The 25,110-nt window shown below is 34.6% G+C and overlaps 3 protein-coding genes across 4 annotated transcripts; 1 reads left to right on the plus strand and 2 right to left on the minus strand.

Moving 5' to 3' along the window:
* Window positions 1-323: 323 nt before the first annotated feature.
* Window positions 324-11,167, minus strand: LOC101898888 (guanine nucleotide exchange factor subunit Rich). 2 transcript variants are annotated; one of them, XM_020037493.2, is made up of 3 exons: window positions 10,979-11,167; window positions 9,625-10,913; window positions 324-4,062 (listed from the first exon to the last, which is right to left on the minus strand). In XM_020037493.2, the coding sequence occupies exons 2-3, from the start codon at window positions 10,901-10,903 to the stop codon at window positions 881-883; spliced, it is 4,461 nt and encodes a 1,486-aa protein (XP_019893052.1). In that variant the 5' UTR covers window positions 10,904-10,913; window positions 10,979-11,167; the 3' UTR covers window positions 324-880. The 2 variants fall into 2 exon arrangements, with proteins under 2 accessions (XP_019893052.1, XP_005185602.1); XM_005185545.4 differs by having other exon boundaries at window positions 10,974-11,166.
* Window positions 11,168-14,330: 3,163 nt separating this feature from the next.
* Window positions 14,331-19,156, plus strand: LOC101899069 (NEDD4-binding protein 2). The gene is made up of 5 exons (XM_005185546.4): window positions 14,331-14,835; window positions 14,897-15,537; window positions 16,336-18,096; window positions 18,154-18,692; window positions 18,765-19,156. The coding sequence occupies exons 1-5, from the start codon at window positions 14,715-14,717 to the stop codon at window positions 18,835-18,837; spliced, it is 3,135 nt and encodes a 1,044-aa protein (XP_005185603.1). The 5' UTR covers window positions 14,331-14,714; the 3' UTR covers window positions 18,838-19,156.
* A 3,476-nt stretch (window positions 19,157-22,632) lies between these two features.
* LOC101899242 (uncharacterized) lies at window positions 22,633-23,739 on the minus strand. Its single transcript, XM_005185547.4, has one exon. The coding sequence runs from the start codon at window positions 23,573-23,575 to the stop codon at window positions 22,877-22,879; it is 699 nt and encodes a 232-aa protein (XP_005185604.1). The 5' UTR covers window positions 23,576-23,739; the 3' UTR covers window positions 22,633-22,876.
* Window positions 23,740-25,110: the final 1,371 nt, after the last annotated feature.

A 25,110-nucleotide genomic window follows, 5' to 3' on the forward strand; every position in this document is an offset into this window, starting at 1 on the left:
CTCTCTTTACTCGCACTCATTTTCTGAGTAGATAAACTCACATAACCTATACCCGTTGACCCAAATTCTTAAATGCATAAACAAAACTGTATTGTATTAAAATAATTGAAAACTTAGCCCGCCGAATTATGACACGTATAATAATTATGACAATTAAGGGTCAAATACATGTATTTAGAGGTGTTACGAATTTCTGGACTAATACGAACATACAATACCCTTTCCATAGAATGATGGAGGATATGAACGCTGAGGGATGTGGATCAGTCGCGGAATCCAAAACAATATTTTTCTTAAGTGGAACAACAACGCAAGTTCAGAAATTAAACCAAATGTATCACCTTAATTTATTTTTGATACAATAATTAAATTATTTTACCACAAGCGAAATAATATTATTTTCTACAACTCCAAAGATACATTGAAAGACTTTAGTTAATAATAAACAAATTATTATTTAATAAAATAAAATATGTATGTATATTTGTACGTATGTAGGGATTTTAATTATGTTTACATTATACACTTTTAATTTTCAATTTCCATGATAAGTTAGATTTATTAAATATTAAAATTTAAAATCGTTGTATAATAAAGTACGCTTGCACATACAATATATGTTAATAATAATTACATTTTAATCTTTCTATATTTTGTTTGTGTTAAATATATGGAGGCATGTACAATTTGTGATATCAAATCATCCAACAATATGGGAACGAATGTAGCCAACACACATATCTAATATCAAATCATATTGCTCACGATTACATGCGAAACGACGCTTGTGTAACAACCACGACGAATATATTGCGAACAAGAAAATAGACTTACTTTACCAGCTCCAAACACTGGCATAGATAACAGTGAAAATGACGAATTACATAACAAGACAACCGCTGGATTCATTATGAACTACGGTTCCTGGTGACGGGATTTTGGTCCCAACATTACTGAGTTGTGTTTGACGTGGAGCGGTGGTGCTTAAAGCACTATCCGAACTTAATTGACGAGACAGTATATTTCTTTTATCTTCAAAAGACCAATTGCCATTGACACTTTCGCCACCGTGCTGAATATGATTGGACTGTAAACACTCGACCTGGTGATCCCCTGTTTCTGAAACATCGTTGGGATCGCGGTTCTCTGAATTACGGCCGTTGTTCATATTGATCTGAGCACTTGCCAACGATGAGGAAGCCGGCGACATAGTGGACGCTGACGTTTGAATAAATTGATCCAAAAGATAGATATGAGGCTGCAGCGAAATCATAAATGATCTGTAAATACATTCCGTTTCGAATGACCATAATGCAACACGTTTCAAAGCATTCTGTATGCGACAACATGTTGCCACTGATTCAGATCTTGTAAGAACGTTGATAATGCGTCCGATAGAGGAGGCGTCTTGCAATAGTATTGACAAAACCAGCGCAAAATCCACACAATTCGCTTCGATAAACAACTGCAACAGATATCTCAATTTTATTGCTAACTTCTCAGGTAATTCCGTGCTACAATGAAGTCCAAACGCAAGTGAAGTCGACGACATTTCATCACCTACCGAAAATACACGCCTATAGGACGTGTGATCAAGTGAAGTTTGAGAGTTGGAACGCGACTTGATAAATTCGACATTGGAATTATGAGTTTGCGTCTGCACTAAGGGATACTGAAGTTCTTCATTTTCATTAATGGACGGAATATTCGTGTGAAGAATGGTGTTGCCATTATTCGTACTGGTTGGGGTATCCATTAGCGCTAAACTAAAATATCCCGATTCTGATGTCTGACTTGAGGAATTCGGAATATGCAAGTGTTTATCTAAATTATACCCTTTCTCCAATTGATGATAATCTTGTTCAGAAAAATCTGTTTGTGATGGGCAAGAAGCTGGGGTTGGTAGCTTTAATTCCTCGTGTAATAGATTGATTGCATTCACATAATCTTCGAGACGAGCAGCCTTTTCAGCTTCCTGTGACAACCATGTTACCAAATGAAAATCCAGGAACGCACTCATATAGCCCAGATCAATCAGTTTGCAACTTTGTAAAAGCTTTCTAGCATGCTTCTGTAAAATGCTTTCAATGCAAAAAGTTTCTCGTTTTTCACTTTTTGTGGAATGACTGCGTTCAGACTTTCGTCGAACTACTACAACGGATCCACTGGTACTAGAAGGAACATTTTCCATTGCAGAAGTTCCAGCAAGATTGGATGCCTGTTTTTCCTTCTTATCTTTTGTCGTATTTGATGCCAGTACAGTGGTCGAGAAACTTCGCTCCCTACCTATTGGCCCTAATACTAAGTTGAATGCATCGGGGTTCTGATTAACTTGTGACTGCGATTGTGAGGGAGGTGCAATTTTCAAATTAACCACCATTGAAGAGCGTGGCGAATCGATTTCATTTGGGTCAATTGCCTTAAGAAATCTTATCAGATCTTTGGCCAGCTCCCAGTTTCGATGTTGTAGAGCAATCTCCAGTAGTAGAGTCGCATATTGCTTGCTTATAATGGAAGGCTCAAGATTTTGTAATATTATTAAATAACTTGCAGCTGTTACCAATTCCTCAGATTCCAAACATTGTTGGAACAAGTCTTTTGGCTTTCCAGCAATCGAAAACAGATATGGCCAAAGGGCAATTTCTGTTTTACGCGCACACTGCACGATTGTTTGCAAGTAAACAGGAAACTCTCTTATAAAGTCCAAAATACTTGGTAATAAAGCGTCTGGAATGGGTTCTTTGCTAGTAGCTTCTTCCTCCAAAACCTCGTGCAACAAAAGCTCTAAGGAGTGTGGAAAATACGGAAGACGTCTGCAAGACTGTGCTATTTCCCATGCACTGTATCCTAAATTGCGTTTTATGAGTTGTCTCAAAATCTTATGTAAATATACTTGAGATTTGCGTTCAAGTTGAGAAAATGGCAAAGAAAAATGAGAGTTTGACTCGTTCGTATACAATATTGTTTCGTTCTCCACGCCTAATACAATCACATTATCAAATAATATGACCAAGGGATATAACTTCAATGGGAACGATAACATAATACGTTTAGACATGAACGTATGCAGTCGGTGCGAAGAGTCTCTTCTTTGTTCCGTGGATGGAGGCAATATAGGAAGCCACACTCTCATTCCGTGAATACCAGAAAACAGCCAAAGACAATCGCGCATGGGGCTTCCAACTTGGGTCGAATTGGATAACCAAAAACATTCTACACAGGATGCTAGACAAGATGCCATCAACGAATTTACAACGGCATTATTGTTGTCCCTTTGTATCATCAGTATACGGCCACATACATTGACAATTATGGTTTCTGCTTCTCCGTTTCCCGCTGTAACCATAGATTTGGCGGTCAAATCATTCCGTAAATTAGTGACAGTCAGTGAAACTATACACGCCGGATGAATACAAATGCTTTTGACATCTACCTCATATACGCAATCGGCTTTAAGCGTATACGCGTCACACTTACGCATAGCAAACAATGTAACAATTCCATCTGCTGTTAAAGCAATCAGTTGATCCCGAAACATATTCAGCGATATAACCGGAGCTCTTACTTGTATACGATTTCCAAATTGGTTGTCCAATTTGCACTCTTCCGGATAGCAACGTATTTCGTCTGTACGATCAAGAAGAGAATAGCAGCCGCATACAATAAATCCTTTCCACCACAATAATCCTCCAGACACGACAAAATCTTTTTCTTGGGATTCGTTGCCGAAAAGTTTCCATTTTTTCGTGGGCATAGAATAGTGGGCCAAACCAGTGCGACCAGCGACCGCTATGTGAACACCTTCGGCATCTATAGCAGAGTAACGTATGGGCCAGTTCGTTGCAACATATGTCTGAGGTAATTGTAGGACTGTCCAATATTTGCTCTCTGCCAAAATAGACGATATATCGACTGCATTTTTTACTTCCAAGCAACCGTCTGCTTCTTTTGTGTCCAATGATTGTGTATGTGTGTCTGTTTTATTATTTGGAAAAACGAATTTCCCTCCAAAATAAATTTTTTCCAGGTTATCACCTTGGTTCAAATATAGTGTATCATCGCCTGCAATGAAATCAATAATCAAAAAATTTAATTTCTTGTCTTAGCACAACTTAAAATAATCGAAATAAAACAACGCTGTTGTTATTGTAAAATAAATTTTCAGGGAATAAAATCCAAAAATAATTTAAGTCAACTCAGATTTAATGAATATCCTCAAAACTATCCAAGCAATTGACCACTTAGGAGATAAAATGTTTTCAACCTATTTTTTAATATTCAACATGTATTAGGGTATTTAACTTTTACGAAGAAGAACCCCGCGTGCTTTCACTATCACTTTGGTAAGAGCAGGAATCACAAGCGGCTTGTAATATACGCCAGGTTTAATCCACTTCCCAACACCGATATTCATCCATACGTTTGTTACTAAGCTTAGCAGGTCAGCATGATTTGGATATTGACCAAATGGACGTAGTTACTGTTTTCTTTCAAAATGAGTTAAACGAGGAAATATACATAAAAAATCCTGAAGGACTTCAAAACTCTAGTGGAATGGTCTGCAAATTAAATAAGTCATTATACGGCCTGAAGCAAGATAGTAGAGTTTGGAATAAAAACCAGATTGTACTCTGAAAACAACTGGCGTAAAACAATAGAGCCGTGAGTTTATTACAAGAAAAACAAGGATGAAATTAACTGCGTGGTAACATACGTATATGATATCTTGGTATTTACAAATAGGGAAGAATCGAAACTCTGTATTAAGAAAAGCCTCATTATATCTTGTGAATGAGAGGAACTCAAGATCGTAAAAATGGGAAACTTGATTGGATCAGGAACTCTACATTCGTCATACGTTACAGATGTTCAACACGATTAATGCAATTCTGTTTCGACACCGTTAGATGTAAACCAAAAAATGTCAGAACAGATGTGACCAACAACAGAAAAAGATATAAAGGAAATTAGAAAATTTCCGTACCAAGAAGCCATTGGAAACATACTCTATGCAACACAGGGAAAGCCTTTTGGGAAGCTGTCAAAAGAATTTTGAGGTATCTCAAAGGTACTGTGATGAAAGCTTAAATTTGAAAAAGTCAGATAAAGAATATCTAGAGGGGTTTCCGATGCTGATTGGGAGTGATATCGACGAAAGAAAATCTAATTCAGAATATGTCTTCAAATTTGATGCATTTCTTGGAACACAAAAAAAACAAGAGACTACAGCTTTGTAAAAGCATTTAAAGCGATATTAATTTAACAGTATATAGCGCTTACCATGCCAGATCCAAACATATTGACATTAGACATCATTTTATGAAAGAACTTGTGAAGAATGAGAACATAAGGTTTTAATATCTGTGTACAAAGGATATGGTAGCAGATGTACTTACCATGGCACAATTATAGAACGTAGAACATGTATGTGTGTGTATTGTTTTGAATAAGAAATACAATAATTTGAAATTATTTCAAGTTTTGGTTGCAAAATAAATGCATATTTTCGACGTTAATGTACAACACATTTTACAATTTTCGGATATTGTCCTACTATTTTAGAATCAATCTTGTGGGATAACCCCAAAATTTCATTCTTGTTTTGCGGGTTTTCCCCAATATAAAAATGTTGTTTAAAAAATGAAAAATAAACAAAAGTAACTGTTGCATATTTAAAAGTATATTTGACACGACAAGACTCCAGCATAGAGTTGCATTTTTCTGGTTTCATTGGAGTTGATACACCTTTTTTATTGAGCCATGGTTGAAATCTTAAATACAATAACAAACAATTATAACATTTCTGATAACCCTGTTCCAGAAAGAATTAATTGTAAAAAAACCGGCGATGAATAACCCACACAATTCCTTAGACATGCAGTTCGAAAGGGTTTTTAAGAAAATGTTGCCTGTCAATACGGTAGGAAAGAGAACAAGTAAAAAAAGCAGTAAGTTCGGCCGGGCCGAACTTTGAATACCCTCCTCCATTTGGAACGAACTAGGACATTTAAAAAAATAAAATATAATATCCATTAAAAATTACGTTAAAATCTTTAAAATACCTAATATCGGAAGGTGCCGATATATGGGGGGATAAACGATATAGTGGACCTATATTGGCAAATCTGTGTGTAGGGGTAAAGAACTCACAAGTAACTCCTTGTGTAGAATTTAAGACAATTCCGTTTAAAAATGTGACTATAATCATCAAAATACCAAATATAGGGGGGTACCGTTATATAGGGGCTATACGGTATCGTGTACTCAAAGGAACTCCTTGTGTGGATTTTATCTACATATAATGTTATCTACATATAATTATCTTTCAATGAATAAAGTAAACACAAGGAACTCGTTGTGCGGATTTTCAGACCATTCTTTTTCAGGGGGTAAAGTGCTCACAAAGAAATTCTTGTGTAGAATTTCAGACAATTACGTTAAAATACCGAATATTGGGGGGTTCCGTTATATGGGGGCTATACGATATCGTGGACCTATATAGATAATTATCTTCCAAGGGATAAAGTACTCATTTTTAGATAATTCTATTGGAAAATGAGGCTATAATCATCAAAATACCGAATATCGTGGGGTACTGTTATATGGGGGCTATACGATATCGTGGACCGATATAGCCCATCTTCGAACTTGACCTGCCTGCAGACAAAAGAGAGATCTGTGCAAAATTTTAGCTTTCTGTCTTAATTCGTTTTGACTGTAGCGTGATTACAACAGGGCTAAATCGTCTTAGAATTTTACGCTGATTATTTCGCTAAGTTACAAATGGGCACTACAGCCTATGACAAAATATTTCCTATGCAGATCCACGTCTTCGTATAGTCCCCATATAACGGTTTTCATTTAAGTGGTAGTTTTCGGATTTTTTTTGAAATTCTTCAATTTCCTTCGAAATGGACCAATACTGGTCTTTAGACTCTTGACCTTCAATTAGAGCGCAATCGTTAACGCCTTTTGGTCCTGATAACATTATACCAGTCCTGATCTGACCCAAAATGCATCTGTGTCGGTGTTGACCATCTTGCAGGAGATTTTTAAGGTTTGTGTTTCCTAACCCGTTCATACGGCACGATTCGTAATTCACAGTAAAATAATTACTTTTTTCAAAAAGTTTATTTGTTGATTTTAATGAGAATTTATAAGAATTTCTCACTAATATGAGTAGAAAAAATTATTGTTTTTCTCCCAAAGATTTATTATATCATTAATTTTACAATTTTCATTCATGTTTTCAACTTTCTGTGTAAATGTTGACATTTTGAATATATTTTTGTATTTTTCTAATATTAAATTCTGCTGGAGAGACACTTGTCAAACATTTTTTCTGCCGATACAAACATTTTGAAAATATTGCATCTTTTGTTTCCAGTTTTCTGTGGAAATTTCAACTCGTGGACAAAATGCGCACTTCGGATGAGAGAGAAAACAAAATTTACTTTCCTTTGAATGTGCATACGCCATTCAACATTGTAGTTTTCATTCATAATTTTCAGTCTTCCCAAAAATTTTTTAAATTTTATCAAATTTTTCTAGTTTTAATTTTTAAATGTCATAATTTATTTTTTCGATAAATGCTCTTATTTGTTAGGGATGGGACATATTTTTTCGTTGTTCTGAGAGTGATTTGATTTGCACAATGTACAAATATGAGGGTTCGCTCAGAAAATTTTGTGTGAAGAATTAAGTAGTTTTTTCACAATTAAAGAGTCAAACAAAGAATAGAGAGCGAATCAAGTGTAGTGGAAACGCCACATTAAGTAATGGTCGAACAAGGAAAAGAGAGCGATATCAATATAATTTTACAAATTTATTTGTAGACCAAATTCCGTTACACAAATTTGGAGACCGCATCTGTAATCAATCAATAGATATGTGCTTATAAACTCTAATTTTTTTGGAGGTACCTCCGATTCTGATGATATTCCTGCAGTTCTAAATGGAATTCCAAAAATTTATATAGCCTATGTTGCATTCAGGTGATGTTGTGGTATACTTGGAAATGTTCAGGAAAATCTGCTCAGCGTTTTTCGAGTATATAAATTACAAACCAACAATCAAACTTACAAACATTTTCTCCTTTAAAGATATATACATACATATGTCAAAAGTCTGTCAAGGGAGACCGCCTTACAAGAAATTGTCGGATACATTGAGAGAAATATGAATAACTTCCACCATTTGGATGAAAAAATACAGTTATATGATTCTATACAAAAATGTGAAACGAACTCGAAACAACAAGTTTGAGATAATCCTGTTAAAAAGTCTTAACTAAAATCACAAAAATACCAAATATTAAGAGGTACCGTTATGTGGGAGGTATACGAAGGCGTGGGTCTACACAGGAAATTTTCAGTCATAAGAGGTAGTACCCATTACGAACACGAAATACACAAATTTGAAACAATTCCGCTGAAAAGTGTGACACGTGAAGCCATCAAAACACCGAATATCTCTAAATACAGTTATTAGGAACTAGACCAAAAGTTGATCCTTTATGGATAATGGATTTAATAATTTTTTACATTCACAGAACACAAATTTCCAATTTACAGCAAATTTCGTGTTTATATTGTGAATAAACCATCAAAAGGACCTTAAATCTATATACCTAAACGTGGACCTATATAGACTATTTTCACAACTAAAAGTTGTGCGAGCTGAGTAAAATTCTATCAACCTATAGATATAGAATTTTATGCTGATCAAGAATATATACTTTACAGGACATAAAATGTATCGGGGAATGGCAAACTTAATATTGTTGGGATTGATGATTCCATTAATTTAAAATTTTGCAAAATGTACGAACCCGTTGTGATGAGAATCTTCGGCTCTTCCCACCCGCCAGAAGCAAAAACCCAAAGGTCCAAAATGTTTCAACTGTCAGAAATTTGAACATATTGCTGTTAAATGCCCTATTAAGTCCAATACAAAGAAGAAGATAAATATTACGATTGACATTTTTTTTTTTTTGTAAGCAGCACTACTAAGGAAGATTAGTATTTTGATTCTGGAGCTTCGGATCATATGTCTTCTAATAAGATGTTCTTCAATGGGAATCTTCAACCCAAGACAGCTGAAGTGACAATTGCACACAACTGGTAATGGTAACTTTTTGGAAAATGGGTCTTAAACGAAATTACCACATTTAATCAAGAACGCTATTCATGTGACTAATCTCAAAATAAACCCCAAACTTTTGGTAATTTAAAGCCAACTAATTTATAATATATTGGAATGTTACACATTTCACAAAGAGCAAACTATCTGATGAATATGAGCTCAAGGATTCATTATATTAGTAACATTTTGGCTTTGGTGGCGTTATTCCGCATAACAGCAACTATAATAGAGAATGTATAACAAGTTAGTTTTTCTTATATTTTTGATAGGAGAAATGTACAATAAATGTAAAACAAGCGCTGCATATCGTGCGAGAATGTGTACTGAAAACATGGGAGAAATGTACAATAAAGTGAATGTAAGAATGTGTACTCAAAACAACATTCATCTTCTATTTTATATTTGGTTAACTAAAAGTATCTGTTGTCCGTAATTCAAAAATCCTCAATTGTAGAATTAATTGATTTGTTATGTACTAACCTTGCAACAAGATATGGGGATGAGCTGTCATACATGGATTCATCGTCAACGCGCTCTTTACAAAACTCAATTGACATACGTTGGTGTAAGGCTCATCGATGTGCTGCTCTTCATTTTTCCGACCTTTGCAAGTCAAGAACAGTTGATAGCCCTCGGTGGACCATTCTAATTTGCTCACACACAAAGGATTGTCGTGGATCAAATCAACATTTATACCAAAATCCCAGGAAAATGATGACATCAGAAGTGCCCCAAATGTACTCCATAAAGCAATTCCACCGTTTTCCCAAGAAACAGCCAAAACACAACCATCTGGACTCCATTTGAGCTCGTTCACCGCACCTAGAGTACCAGGCATTACCGTTGAATTTAACGAAAGGCGATGAGAAAATTCCAAGCCGCCAGTTCCATCTTCGATGCCGTAAACAGAAATGTCTGCATTTGCTCTCCCATATGCAAGCAAACGGAATTTATGGTTTACGCTACAAACGGTAGCATCCTCAATTTCAGGGATCCAAAATCCATGCATGTTTGCCGCTTCAAATCTAAGGTGGTTTGCAATTAAGAATGCCGCTCTTTTATCGCTAAATACCGCGGCACAGCCTCCAATAAACGGCGAATATTCGAGGGCTGCAACAAAAGAGCCTGTACTGACTGGTGGAATAGATTTCAAGCTGCATTGCTGATTGACGTAGAACTGTATTTGTCGCAAATTTATAGCATCAGCAACAGTTGTCGAGCTTCCAACTTCTGCCGACTCCAAGTCACACCACTGCAGTCGCATTAGCTCACAACGTTCCGTTGCTACCAGAAGTTCTGTTAAACTAATGCAACATACCGTTGTCACAATTGAACTAAGTTCCACAATGCAAACTTCCTTCAGACTTAGCTTTGGAATATTCTCCTTAATAAATAGTTCAGCAGAGTCCCGTTTTAAACTGTAATGCGGAGAGTCCATTTGGAGAAATATTCCACTTCCGTTTCCATCGAAATCTACTTGATAGAGTATTAAAACACCACCAGTCGTAAGCACTATCAATTGTCGTGAATCTGGCTTCCAAACAACTAACTTATTTTCTCCGTAGCTTACCACTGATTCCACGCTTCTACGATAATAGACGATTGGAACCAGTGGATTCGCATACCAAATGCCTAAAAAGTCGTTTCCCGCCGCAGCCAAGAGTATTTTCACTGCATCAAAGCAGATGTGTTTTAAATTATTACTTTCTCCAGGTAGAGCCAAGTTAATGGTTTTTGGCCAGCCAATTGGAAAATACATTTTTGCTTATCTGGAAAATTCAGGAATGTGTAATGTCTATACATTTTGCTCAATTTAAAGAAAACTTTACCGTACTCTATTTATGTGCAATCTTCCCCAGTTAACATTTTACACTTGAGTTTAATTGAATTATGCGGAAATATAGAAAATAATATTCAACGCCACTACACATTTACACACGAATGATGAAGAGCAAAACCAAATTACAAAGCATCTATTAAAAAGCCGTCGCCGTAGAAATAAAAACAAAACGGAATGACTGATAAGGATCACAATCAAAACAAAAACACTGACTAGATGTATGGCTCTGAAGATCGAAAATGGGACTAGTATAGGGTTTTACAAACCGAAAGCAATCACCGGTATATGTAGTTGCCACAAAATTGCAAGTATAAGTAAATATGCGGTGTTCCAAAACAGGGGCTGGATTCTTGTTCTATGAAAATATGAAATGAAAAATTTTTCTTTTATAAAATTATTCATTTGACATTTCTTTCCTTTATAAAAAATTTCATTTCAAATTTTCATAGAACAAGAATTGAAGCCATCACACCTTGTAAAAGTTTTCACTTGTCACCTGAACCCATGGTACAATAAAATCAAGGTAGCGTTATGATAACATATGATTTTAATATTTTTATTTTCTTGGTACAATGTGTCAACTTTATTCGTTTATATGTGTTAATTCTGTTCAATAATTAAAAAAGTTGTTCAAAAAATATTCAAATTCGGGGGGTTTTTAACTTCAAAATCTATAGTTTTGCAGCGAAATAAACTTTTAGAGATATATTGAACACAATTTTGAAAATAAATTTTCATTCATTCAGTTTTCGCTGTTTTTAATTATTTATTCAAAATCAATGCAAGAAGTTGTTTGTTTTTTGATCATGGTTTCATCGTTTTGATAGTAATTCTGACATTACAAACCAAACACCAACCAAATTGAAATTTTTCAAAGTTAGCCTACCTATGAAGAGAAGGTAGGCCCATGGTACAATGAAGAGAAGGTAGGTCAACTTTGAAAAATTGCAAATATAGAGGTCTACCTGTTTGGCTTGTAATGTCAGAATTAGTGTCAAAATAATAAAAAATCAAACAACTTGTTGCATTGATTTTGAATAAATAATTTAAAACCGCGAAAACTGAATAAAAGGTCAACATTTATTTTCAAAATAATGTTCTATATATCTCTTATGGTTTATTTCGCGACAAAAACTGTAGACTTTGTCGATGCATACGTTGCAATAAGCATTTTAAAAACACCCGACATGTTAAGCCAGAAAAATAAAAAATTGAAATCATATGGTAGTTCTGCCCTACCTTGAATTCATTGTACCATGGGTAGGCCAACTTTGAAAAAATTGCAAGTATAGAGGTCTACCTGTTTGGCTTGTAATGTCAGAATTAGTATCAAAACAATAAAAAATCAAACAACTTGTTGCATTTATTTTGAATAAATAATTGAAAACCGCGATAACTGAATGAAAGGTCAACACTTCTTTTCAAAATCATGTACTATATATCTGTAAAGGATTATTTCGCTACAAAAACTCTAGATTTTTCGATGCATACGTTGAAATAAACATTTTGAAGGTACACGAATTTTAATGTTTTCTGAACAATTTTTTTGTTAATGAAAAGAAAACACATACATTAACAAATAAAGATGACATATTAAGCCAAGAAAATAAAAAAAAAATTAAAATCATATGGTATCATAGCCCTACCTTGATATCATTGTACCCATGGTACAATTAATTCAAGGTAGGGCAGAACTACCATATGATTTCAATTTTTTTATTTTTCTGGCTTAATATGTCAACTTCATTTGTTTATGTGTGTGTATTTTTTCAATAATAAAAAATTGTTCAGGAAATATTCAAATTTGGGTGTTTTCAAAATGCTTATTGCAACGTATACCTCGACAAAATCTACAGTTTTTGTCGCGAAATAAACCATAAGAGATATATAGAACATGATTTTGAAAAGAAATTTTGACCTTTCATTCATTTTTCGCGGTTTGAAATTATTTATTCAAAATAAATGCAACAAGTTGTTTGATTTTTTATTGTTTTGATATTAATTCTGACATTACAAGCCAAACAGGTAGACCTCTATACTTGCAATTTTTTCAAAGTTGACCTACCTTGATATCATTGTACCATGATTGTACCCATGGTACAATGAAGAGAAGGTAGGTCAACTTTGAAAAAATTGCAAGTATAGAAGTCTACCTGTTTGGCTTGTAATGTCAGAAATAGTATCAAAACCATAACAAAATCAAGCAACTTGTTGCATTTATTTTGAATAAATAATTGAAAACCGCGAAAACTGAATGAAAGGTCAACACTTCTTTTCAAAACCATGTTCTATATATCTCTAAAGGATTATTTCGCTACAAAAACTCTAGATTTTGTCGATGCATACGATGAAATAAACATTTTGAAAACATCCGAATTTAAATGTTTTCTGAACAATGTTTTTGTTATCGAAAAGAAAACACATACATAAACAAATAAAGATGACATTTTAAGCCAAGAAAATAAAAAAAATTGAAATCATATGGTATCATAGCCCTACCTTGATATCATTGTACCATGATTGTACCCATGGTACAATGAAGAGAAGGTAGGTCAACTTTGAAAAAATTGCAAGTATATAGGTCTGCCTGTTTGGCTTGTAATGTCAGAATTACAATCAAAACAATAAAAAAGCAAACAACTTGTTGCATTGATTTTGAATAAATAATTTAAAACCGCGAAAACTGAATGAATGGTCAAAATTTCTTTTCAATATCATGTTCTATATATCTCTTATGATTTATTTCGCGACAAAAACTGTAGATTTTGTCGATGCATTCGTTGCAATAAGCATTTTGAAAACACCAGAATTTGAATATTTTCTGAACAATTTTTTATTTTTTTATTTATTTTTTATTTATTAAAAATTGGTTTGACAGTTCATTGTCCCAGCATCTATGCGATGCGACTACCTGTATTCTTTTACTATAGTTTTGAAGTTTGTTTGGTTGCAGCGAATTCAAATTTAATTGACAGATCGTTTGGTAATCAGCCTAACTGGAAGGGGGACCTTATACTTTGATCATGATTCTGACATTACAATCCTTACGGGTAGACCCCTATACGTACAACTTTTTCTAAGTTAGCCCACGTTGTCTTCATTGTACCATGGTATTACCTAAAATTCAACGTAGCATACACCAATATTCAACTTCGCCACTATGGTAAAATTTTTTGTACGCCTGTGTTATTCAAATGCGCCTCGACGTATTTGGGTAACTTTCATATAAATACATGCGTTTTACTTGTGTGGTGAAAAACGTCGACTGAGTACGTAGCATTTTAAGAAACGCCCTCAGTGTTCAAATTCAGTGGTGAAACATTGAAACCTTTGTTGAATAAGTGTAGCTATGGAATCAGCTAATAAAGCGCCTTCGAATGTTAAATCGGCAGATTTCAACAGATGTCGTTGTTGACAAATAATTGGCAGATGTGTTTTAAAACGGCGGTTCTAAATATTTCTCCGCTCTGTACTTTTTATAAATACGTGAATATTTGGCTGACTATCTATGTTTTTCTTCGTTTTATAATCACTTTGACAATAATCTACTTATCGCAATATTAACTTAAATGTCTTTGGAATTATGGCAATGTTCTAGCATAACTGAAGCAAGTCAAGGTGCATTCCATTCTACAAAGTTACCGCCACGAATCAGAAGATAGTCATATACTACGTCGTATTATTACAACAAAACAATTGCAAAAACAAAGAACAACACAATAAAGTAGAAATGTTTGCCAGGGAACAAGATAGTCCGGAACAGGAAAAAATTCTTCAGCACTTGAAAGAACTATTTTGTACGACACCACTTTGGAAGCTACGAAAAGTTTGTATTACAAATAATTGGAACTGTACGTATCATTTAAACGTTGAACTACGTTAGATATTTTCATGGTATCTGCATTATTACAGTGGATTTGTGTGTAAACCAAATGACAAGTAACGAAGGCAACCCCCCAACAACAAGTGATGACGCGAAAACGGATTCCGCTTTCAATCCTGATGACATAGCTCCAAAGCCACCTCGAACGGAAACCGAACCTTTGTCCGCACAGGCACAGAAAGTTGGCAATCTCATTAAGCAAGGATATCGTGTTATGGTGCTGATGCGTGGACTCCCTGGAGTAGGGAAAACATATTCCGCTCGTTCTATTGTAAAAAATTATGTCGACTTACAACCACCATTTTGTTCTGTTGGGGACTTTATTTTTAGCACTGACGACTATTTTTACAACGCCAAAGGTGTCTACAAGTACAATGTAAATCTTCTGAATGAAGCACATGAATTCAATCAATATCGAGTTCGAGAGAAAGCAATGAGCGGGTTCAGTCCAATTTTTGTGGACAATACAAATATGAAAGCCTGGGAGATGTTGCCTTACGTAAAATGTGCTATAGAAAATGGATATCTAATTGAAATAATTGAACCAAAGCCCTCGTGGAGAAAATCGCCAAATGTGTTAGCCCGACGTAATTTGCATGGAGTTCCTGCGGACAAAATTCGACATATGATAGATAAATATGAAAAAACAAGTGTTCCTGAATTGTTGAAGGCAAGTCACATACATACAATTCTTTATTCCCTTCACCATAAAGTAGAATGCATGTTTAAGTTTCCGGGCCGTTGGCAAAATATTGAAATATTTCCCAAGACCCCATAAAGCACATATTCGTTATAAGATCGTCTATTGCTAAAATTATCAAAATACGGAATTTGAATCAATTTCAGTGATTACAACACACAGACATATTTAATTCGTAGAATTCTACTACGCTGATCAAGAATATATGAATTTTGGTAACCCCCGCTATTCGGTATTTTAAAGTTTTCAGCTCAAATTTCGTAATTTATTTTGTATTATAATTTAAATGTTGATCTTAATATTAGATCTATATTAGCGGTACTGGTCTAACTTAAGATTTCTGACTTAACTGTTTGTATTTTTAAACTGTCCAACAAAAGATTTTTTTGCAATCTTTTCAATACGATCCCTATTTATATACCCAGAACCACGTTCTCTATTGAACGGATAAAATATAGTAAATCATATTGTTTCACTTCGGTAAACTTAATTGTGGAAAGTATAAAAAGTTGTTCCGCCCGAACTAAAGTAGATTAGCGATAGCTATATATATATATATATATATATATATATATATATATATATATATATATATATATATATATATATATATATATATATATATTTATATATTTTGTATATTTTGTTTTGTATATATATACATTTTACTGTTAGTAACATATGTATACATTGAAATACTTTCAACATCCAAGTATTCTTTCAGTTAAAATTTTGTTGACTTTCGTATTTTTTTCTGATTTCTTGTAGATGTTTAAAACAACAAAGTATACTGTTAGTTTGCCACAATTTCGCAGTATACCACCAATAGCCAACGTGGTTTCACCAAATGCCGATGAAAAAGACAAAACCGTTGTTGGACAGGAAAGTCAAACAATGGAACTGCCACACTCTAAAGACACAGACAAATCTAACTGGACCCCGTATGACACAAACGCGCCGAAAGATCAGCGTAAGAAGTTTAAGTCAAGTGCTTCGCCCCCAAAACAGAAGCAAAAACTCGATGAGGAATTAAAACCAAATTCTCAACAAACATCTTCGCAAATTCCGATAAAGTCCGCTTCTGAGCGAGATGTATATAGTTTGCTCGAACAAAAGTTGTCCAATGCTTGGAAGCCATACGAAGCCGAGTCGATAGACTTTTGGGGCCCGGATCTGCAGTCGGTACAAGTAACTCCCTCATTTGATAAAAATAAGATTAATGTAAGCGCTGATAGGGGCAAGTCATTAATTGATCTTTTGCGAGACCACGATACAGATAAGGATACTATGGCCTTGAACATAAAGAACAATGAAGAAATTACTTCTTCCTCGTCTTTCACCCGCCATAGTATTGATTGTCCCAATGAGAATGCTTCATTTATCACACTAAGACAAATATATCCCAATAAGGAAATCGGTGGTCTGTGGGATCTCTTTGTGAAATGTAACGGGGACATTGACTGGGCAGTGGATATTTTGTTGAAAGAAGATGAGTTGTCCAAACTCCGAGGAGACACAGAGCTACAAGATAATGATAACGATTTTGACGAGTTTGTGTGCTCATGCAAACTTACCCCGAATGAACCTCAAGTACGGGCTGAGTTGGAATATCCTGTATCACACAATGAATTACATGTGGGTGCTAATGAAACCAATGTGGACAGCAAAGAGACAAAACCTTCTCAAAGACCACAACGTCAGAGGTTCGCTCGTCCAAGACTAGCATACGATCGCAATCTATTAGAAGTGAAAGAAAATATCGAAAACTGTTTTGTTCTAGGAGATAGTCACTACTCCAAACATGTATTGAAGATAAGAAATTCTAGAAATGGGTTAACATCCGGAGATGGTACTTCTATAGCCACAACCCAAGAGTGTGAAGACAAAGGTGAAAATATAGATGAGTCTTCCAATAAAGAAAATGACGACGATGTTGATGAAGACATTGGCAATGAAAGTAACGAAAATGAGGCTATGCTGGAAATGTCCCTCGGTGAACATTTAGTTCAGCAACTACTCGATAATTTCCGCAATGAGTCTTCTTTTGAAGAACAAGTTCCATCCACACTACCACTCAATTTAAAGGTATTTATGCCACGTTCTCTGGCCAAGCAGTTGTACATGTTATGGATAGAGTCAGCATATAATCATTTGGAAGAGGAGCGCCAGCAAATGATGCGAGAAGATGAAGACTTTGCACGTCTTCTTAAGCACCCAAAATATTCCGAATATAAACAATCACCAAGTAATTTACGTGAAATGTTAGACATTGAATATGCTTGGAATCTGTACAAGAGAGATAAAGAAGGCATCGATATGCAAAGAAGTGAAATGGAAAAACTTTCACAACCTACGGACCTGGCCGCACATCTCACTCAGATGAAACTCTGCGAAACGTTCCCAGACATTCCACGCGAAACACTGCTCGATATTCTATCCTCGACAGACAACAATTACAAAGAGACAGTATCAATTTTACAAAGCACCATGCACGACGCAGAGACAATGGACACCCATCTGGAGGACGTCGTAAGTATTAAAATTAATTTAAATTACATTAAAATAACATTATGTTAACATTCACAGCAAAACTCTAATGAATATCAAAAGCAAAGTCGGACTTCGAATGTCAACGTTTGGGATGACGAAAATAATACTAGAGATCCTTCCTTTTCGCCAGAAGCAGCGAAACGGCTAGCGCTGAAGGAATTCGAAGAAGCTCGCAACCTTGCAGCGCACCACTGTCAATTGAGGGCCGAATGCTACCAAAAGGCCAAGGAAGCTATACAAGCAGGCAATGGTGGTGCAGGTCTTTACTATTCTCAAATAGCTAATTTGCATAAACAGAAAATAGATATGTACAACCATCGAGCCGCAAACTGTATAATGAACGTCCACAAATATACCCAAAATAACCCCGACCATTTAGATCTTCACTATTTTCACCTCTTAGAAGCGATGGCATGCTTAGACCTGTTTCTAGATCGTCATATCACATCTTTACGTTTGGCTTCAAGAAATTATAAATTTGTTTTTATAATAACTGGTCGTGGAAAACACAGTGCCGGAGGCGTTTCCGTCATCAAGAGCAAGGTAAAGGCAAGACTTGAGGAGCGTTGTCTGAAGTAAGTCCATATGAAATGCACCAGCATTTAAACTTGCAACAACCTGATTAACATAATTAAATTTCTTTATAGATGGAGCGAAGTAAATCCTGGTTTATTGAAAGTGAAAGTATTTTCCGGTTCACGCCATTCGCAGAATTTCTGACTGAAGCAGGTAAATACATCTACTGTTACTTAGTTCCAGCTATCGTGATCGCCTTCCTGTCTATATTACCTGAATATTCACTTATTAAGAATAGATTACAGCAGTAGTCGAAAAAATTACAAAGCTATGCTACAACAAGACGGAGGATGTACAAAGGCACCACATGCAATGTCTACCTGTTTTTGTACTAGGAATTCTGCGTTTTTAATTTTTATGATTTTTAAAACTACCATGCAATCGTACAACTGTTGTAAATAGATAGTACTTATTTATGTACATACGATTTTTTTACCAATAAAATATAAATATATAGTTTTTATTTTCAGCGTTTTTGTCTAACTCAGATATGTTTTTAGCCCGAATTTTAACAGTTAAAATCAGCCTACGAAAATAAACTATATCACACGTTTGCAATCCTTTCGTTCTGTACATTTTTGAAGTATGGAACGAAACAAAACGGATATAAAGGTAACGGAACTTGTTTGTTATTTTGTACGATTTGTGTAGATGAGTGGAAACAAAGCAAAACTGAAATGTACTCTGCTGGATGACGCAATATTGGAAACGAAACAGTACAAAACTCATCGCATACGTTTTCAAACGTTTCCCTGTATATTAACTCATTACAAATAATGTACAAAGAAATATTAAGATAAAATCTTTCCTTTTTATCATTTATTTCACCATCATAAAATGTAGAAAAGTATAACAAACAATATTAAGAATAACAACGCTCAATTTACCACTTATCGTTTCACACAGCAAATGTTTCCCGGCGATTCGTTTGCAAATGAGACAGCTCGGGAATCGTTCTGTCTGTGTACTTCTGGCATTGAAAAATTTGAGGTTTTGTTTTGTTCGGAGTACAAAACGATTGATTGAACGTTAATCGTTTCGTTTGTTTTCGTAATTGGTTATCTCAAAAGCCTACATAAAATAGACAGGACTAGCGAAGAACCTATAGATGGAAAAATTTGGAAAATGCTTGGCATATAAATGTCAATTCGTAAATTAACCCTTCTTGCAGAGTGGTGGAAATTTCCATCATATCTATTATTGTCCAAAATGTAAATGCAACTGGCGGTAAAAGTATCTTGAAATCCGATATTTATTAGTTTTAATAAATTTATGATTTTGTCTTCAATTTTGTTCTGCTTATTTGAGTTTATCTTGCACAAAAAGGAAAAACAAGTTTATAAATGGTTTGTAACATCCGTTTATGTTGTTATTAGAGTCGATTTAATTTTGAAAATTTTGTACATATTTTGTGAATTTGAAATAAAAATAATTCAAGATTATTTTATTTTTTACAATGGGCTCACAATGTTTTTTAACAACAAACAAATCGCGTGAATATGCCAGGTACATTTGACCTAAGAAAAGCAGGAACATGATAAATGTTGATCGGCATTTCTGTTGCTATTAGCCTCAACTAAATTGTTGTGTAGTTTTTTACGCCATTGCAATGGCGTGGTGGGTCTTAATACAATAACATCCAAATCTGAACCGATTTGAATTTGATAATAATAATAATTTGACAATTTTTTGACCAAATTTTGTCATACATCCAAATTTCTTTGAAATTTGACATACTTAGCGCGATTGTTGCATCAAAAATACGAAATCGACAGAAAATATGTAGGGCCGATTTTAAATAATTAGATTTTAATATAATTAGGCAAATTTATTTATTTAGCAAATTCCGTCACATGTTTCAAATTTGATAGGAATCGTGTTTGGTGCATGAAATACGTAAAATAGGTTGAAAATATATCTGTGGGAGCAATACCCAAATCTGAACTGATTTTAATATAATTTGGCAATTTTATTTATGTATCAAATTCTGTAACATATTTTAAAGTTCATTGAAATTGAGATATATAAAGTGTTTTGCTGCATCAAATAAATGAAATAGGCCGAAAATGTATATATGGGTGCTATATCCAAATCTGATATAGCAAATTCCGTCACTCATTCCGAATTTCACTTGAATCGGACATATACACTGGTGGCCAAAACTAAAGCAACTGAAATTACAAGGAGAATGAATGCCCTGTAACTTTTTCAAAAATTAAGAAAATGAGAAAGTTTTTCTTGTTTTAAATTAGGTACTTTATTCACTTTTTAAAAACCTAAAACATAAAACCAAAATTCATTTTTATATAAAAAATAATGTTTGGTTAAGTCAATTAACCCAATTTTGGCTTGGACAAAACAAAAGCAACTCTGTTGTACATTCATATAACCGCTGCAATTTCAGTTGTTTTTACTGTGATATTTATCGCTTTTTGCTTCATTCGACAATTTCGCTTGTCATAAATCCTTTTTGAGAAGTTTTTTACAACAGTATGTGTTTTTCTTTTCGTTTTTTAAGTACTGCCCAAAAAAATTTTAAAAATGGCTAAAAGCAAATACAGTACCTGAATAAAACAGCAAATTATCAGTGACTATCAAAACAACATATCACAGAAAATGATTTCCGAGAAATATTTCATAAATATTTATGTGATTTCATAATTATTTCAGTATACTAAGTCGGTTTTTTGAAACTGGATCAGTAGTAACAGTCTATAACGGATGATGGCCGTGAAAAACTTCAGCTCGTACTGATCCACAAATTGTGAGAGAAATAAAAAAACAACCATTTAAAAGTTCAACTGGATTGGTGAGAGAGCAATCATTGGATATAAGCTCGAGATCAGTGCGTAGACGAGTAGTGGCAGCTGGTCTGCATGCCCGTAATACATCAAAAAACCATTCATATCTGAAAAAATCAAAAAGGCTTTCGGAAACGATAATAGTAAGTGGAATCAAACTCAATGGAAAAAACATTATTTCTGGGATGAGTCTACGTATAATATTAAAGGCTCAGACGTGAAAAATTTCACGGTGAGAAGACCAAAACATGAAGGACTCAAGCCGCAGTGCTGCAAAGGTACAGTGAAGCATGAGGGACGGTCAAAAATGGCGTGGCGCTGTTTTTCTTTCTATGGACTTGGGCCTATCCATAAAATAAAGGAAGTTGTGGATCGGTTTGTTTACAAAGATGTGTTGGACATCACGTTGTTCCCTTACGCTGAGTAAAATATTCGGCTGATTTGGGAGTTTCAGCATGACAATGATCCCAAACTTGTATAAAAACTTGTCCAATATTGGTTGCGGGAGTCAAAAATTCATGTTTTGTTATGGCCGGCACAATCACCTGACCTAAACTCCTTAGAAAACCTTTGGAGTATCGTAGATAGGAAGATCAAGAGAGATTCGGAAATAAATAAGCACAACATTTTCTAAAGAATTCGGGGTGCCTGGGAAAGCACACCGAAGGATCAAATTGAGCGTGTTATAGATTCAATGCCTCGTAGGTGTGCAGCTGCTATCAAAAATAATGGTTATGCTATCGACTACTAGCCAAAATTTAATTATTTTAAAATAAAAAATAAAAAATTGCTTTAGTTTTGACCAAGCAAAAATTGGGTCATTTTAGTTTTCCACATATTATTTTTCGTTCAAAATTGTTTTTCTATTTTTATTTTTAGTTTCTTAAAAGTGAATTAAACCCCTCATTTAAAACTGGAAAAATAATTACGATTTGTTTATTTTTGTAAAAGTTACAGGACATTTATTGTCTTTGCGATTTAAGTTGCTCTAGTTTTGGCCACCAGTGTATATCGTATTTGGTGCATCAAACACAGCAAACTACTGGTGCATCCACCATACTCATTCACATTTCCTAAGATTTGTTGTTAACATTATACAAATTTGATGTGTATGCGGTTTGAAAATTGAAAGATAATATTGTGTGTTTTTGAAACATGACTATAGTTTTATTTATCATATAGGTACATACACATAAATCAATATTTGATAATAGATATGAGGAAATACACACGACTGCGTAAAATAGATTTAGTTTATGAATCGTTTTGAATAGCGGACTGTTTTTTTTTTCAAATAAAACACGATTAGAGAATACACAAAATCAGAAGTGTACTGAGAAAATTATATATATATTTGTATCTAAATAATACTATTTAAACATCTAGGAAAATCCATGGTCTGCACGTGTGTTGGGACTAAAATCTAAGGAATTGCGATGTCGCAAAGGCGATTCTGGTTTTGACTGTGGCGATTTATTTTCTTTCCCACTTTGCAGGCGGTTCAAAGCCACTTTTTCCAGCAGACTTTTTCTGCATCGAGAATTACGTGGGTAGTGTGTGTTGCCATTTGACCGAGGTGGCGTATTCAGAAATACACCTTCAAATATTGTCTCTAAACTACTAGTTCGACTAAGGCACGATTCGTCCTCGGGCTGTTCACTATTATCACTTGGCGGACTTATTTGAGCATTTATATCTTGAAGCGCCACGTAGTCAGGATTGTTGTGGCAGGGGCTAGGGGCAAGTCTTTCCTTTGGGGCAGGTCTTGTCGGTGTCGCCATATCCTCACTGTCAATAGGCGAAGGTGTGCGCCCAAGAGGCGATATCAAACGTACTTCGAATGCCGGTAACTCATCAATATCAATGGGACTCGAATAGCTTTCCATTTCCCTATCCAAACATAGCGATAAGGACGACAATTCACTATCGTTAGACACAGTGGAGCAATATGAAGATTGTAAGCGGTAGGAAGTGTTGACAACTTCTCCTGAACTATCCAGAAGTCCGTTGACGTTGGAGTTCGAAGATTTTTCCTCAGCTTCATCGCTGTTCTCGGTTGTACATAACGTATTTGTACTCATATTTGTAAATAATTAGATTTTTTTCAATCACAGGTAGACACACCAGAACCTTTACGACTCTATTTAAGTTTGAGAATGAAAACAAAAAACTCGGTAAATCAAAACAAATTATCCGCCAAATACAATCCACCAAATACAGTGCAGCCAACAACGTAGGGATATGTAAATCGATTTACGACTTTTAAATAGTGTACACATGTTGGACTTCTATTGTTTGTAAAGGTTTCCGGGCATACATGAAATATGGGGCTTACAGTTAAAATGCCTTTATACCAAATTTAGCGCTGTTACATATTTTGTTTTTTGTTAGTAGTATTGTGCGCTGCAATGTAACAGAATAACCATGATCCAAGTATAAGATCCCCCTTCCAGCTCAGCTGATTACCAAACGATCTGTTAATTAAATTTGAATTCGCTGCAAGCAAAACAAACATCAAAACCATGGTACAAGAATACAGGTAGTCGTAAAGCTGCTGGGACAATGAACAGCAAAACCAATTTTCAATTTAACAATAAATATTTTCGCCTAAAGCATGATTTTTGACATTTCATCTGATAAAATAACAGCTTTTAGATTAAACAGTTTTTAGATTAAATAATATGAAGGAAGACCGTAAGGTGTAAGTACATAAGACAAAGACATAAAGGTATGAAGATGGGACAAGACAGAGTCAAAATATTGTCACCAGGTGTAAATACCTCTGTTATTACATCATAACAACATAATCACCAATGTTAAGTTGTTTTAACAGCAAATTCAATTTTAAATTATTCGAAAACGTCAATGAAATGCAATTTTGAGTCCAAATTTTTGGTTTACAAAAAATTTTACTCGTAAAATTACTCTGGCCCTATATATATTTCACATTAACTATTTTTCCATAATGCATTTTGTCAAGTCGTTACTAATTTATATCTTTGCATACGAAGCTTGAAGTCATGGCTAGGCATATCTTGTGACATTTCTTTAAGAGATTACAGAGCCGCACTAAAATCCTGTCGTCGTTTTCCATTATAATTTGACATCAATATGCCTAGCCATGACTTCAAACTTTTTATGTACTAGCACCTTAATGATTGAGCCATGAGAATAACCTAAGATTCTATGTAGCGTAGTTTAATTAAGAGTATCACTGAGAAACGATTGATTTATTTAAGAATGGATAGTTTCACGTACTAGGAATTACTAAGCCTGGTTTTGTCTATAATCAATTTTTTGGTATTTCGCCATCGGTACTTCATGTTTATTTTCTTTAATAATCTGATTGCTATGTTTTTATACCCTCCACCAAAAAAGTATGGAGGGTATATTAAGTTCGTCATTCCGTTTGTAACTCATCGAAATAATCATTTTAGACCCAACAAAGTATATATATTCTTGATCAGCGTAAAATTCTAAAACGATTTAGCGCAGTCCGTCCGTCTGTCCATCTGTTGTAATCACGCTACAGTCTAAACGAATTAAGATAGGAAGCTAAAATTTCGCACAGATCTCTCTTTTGTCTGCAGGCAAATATAACGGTACCCCCGATATT

The sequence above is a fragment of the Musca domestica genome, unplaced genomic scaffold, assembly GCF_030504385.1.
Source record: "Musca domestica strain aabys unplaced genomic scaffold, Musca_domestica.polishedcontigs.V.1.1 6, whole genome shotgun sequence".
NCBI classification, from domain to species: Eukaryota; Metazoa; Arthropoda; class Insecta; order Diptera; family Muscidae; genus Musca; species Musca domestica.

Excerpts from the sequence above, each read along its gene's own strand:
- LOC101898888 (XM_020037493.2), bottom strand. The coding sequence starts at position 10,903 with ATGTATTTTCCAATTGGCTGGCCAAAAACCATTAACTTGGCTCTACCT. Across the intron at positions 4,063-9,624 it reads TCCCCATATCTTGTTGCAAG|GCGATGATACACTATATTTG; the intron begins GTTAGTACATAA and ends ATTTCATTGCAG.
- LOC101899069 (XM_005185546.4), top strand. The coding sequence starts at position 14,715 with ATGTTTGCCAGGGAACAAGATAGTCCGGAACAGGAAAAAATTCTTCAG. Across the intron at positions 14,836-14,896 it reads TATTACAAATAATTGGAACT|TGGATTTGTGTGTAAACCAA; the intron begins GTACGTATCATT and ends GCATTATTACAG. Across the intron at positions 18,693-18,764 it reads CTTGAGGAGCGTTGTCTGAA|ATGGAGCGAAGTAAATCCTG; the intron begins GTAAGTCCATAT and ends ATTTCTTTATAG.
- LOC101899242 (XM_005185547.4), bottom strand. The coding sequence starts at position 23,575 with ATGAGTACAAATACGTTATGTACAACCGAGAACAGCGATGAAGCTGAG.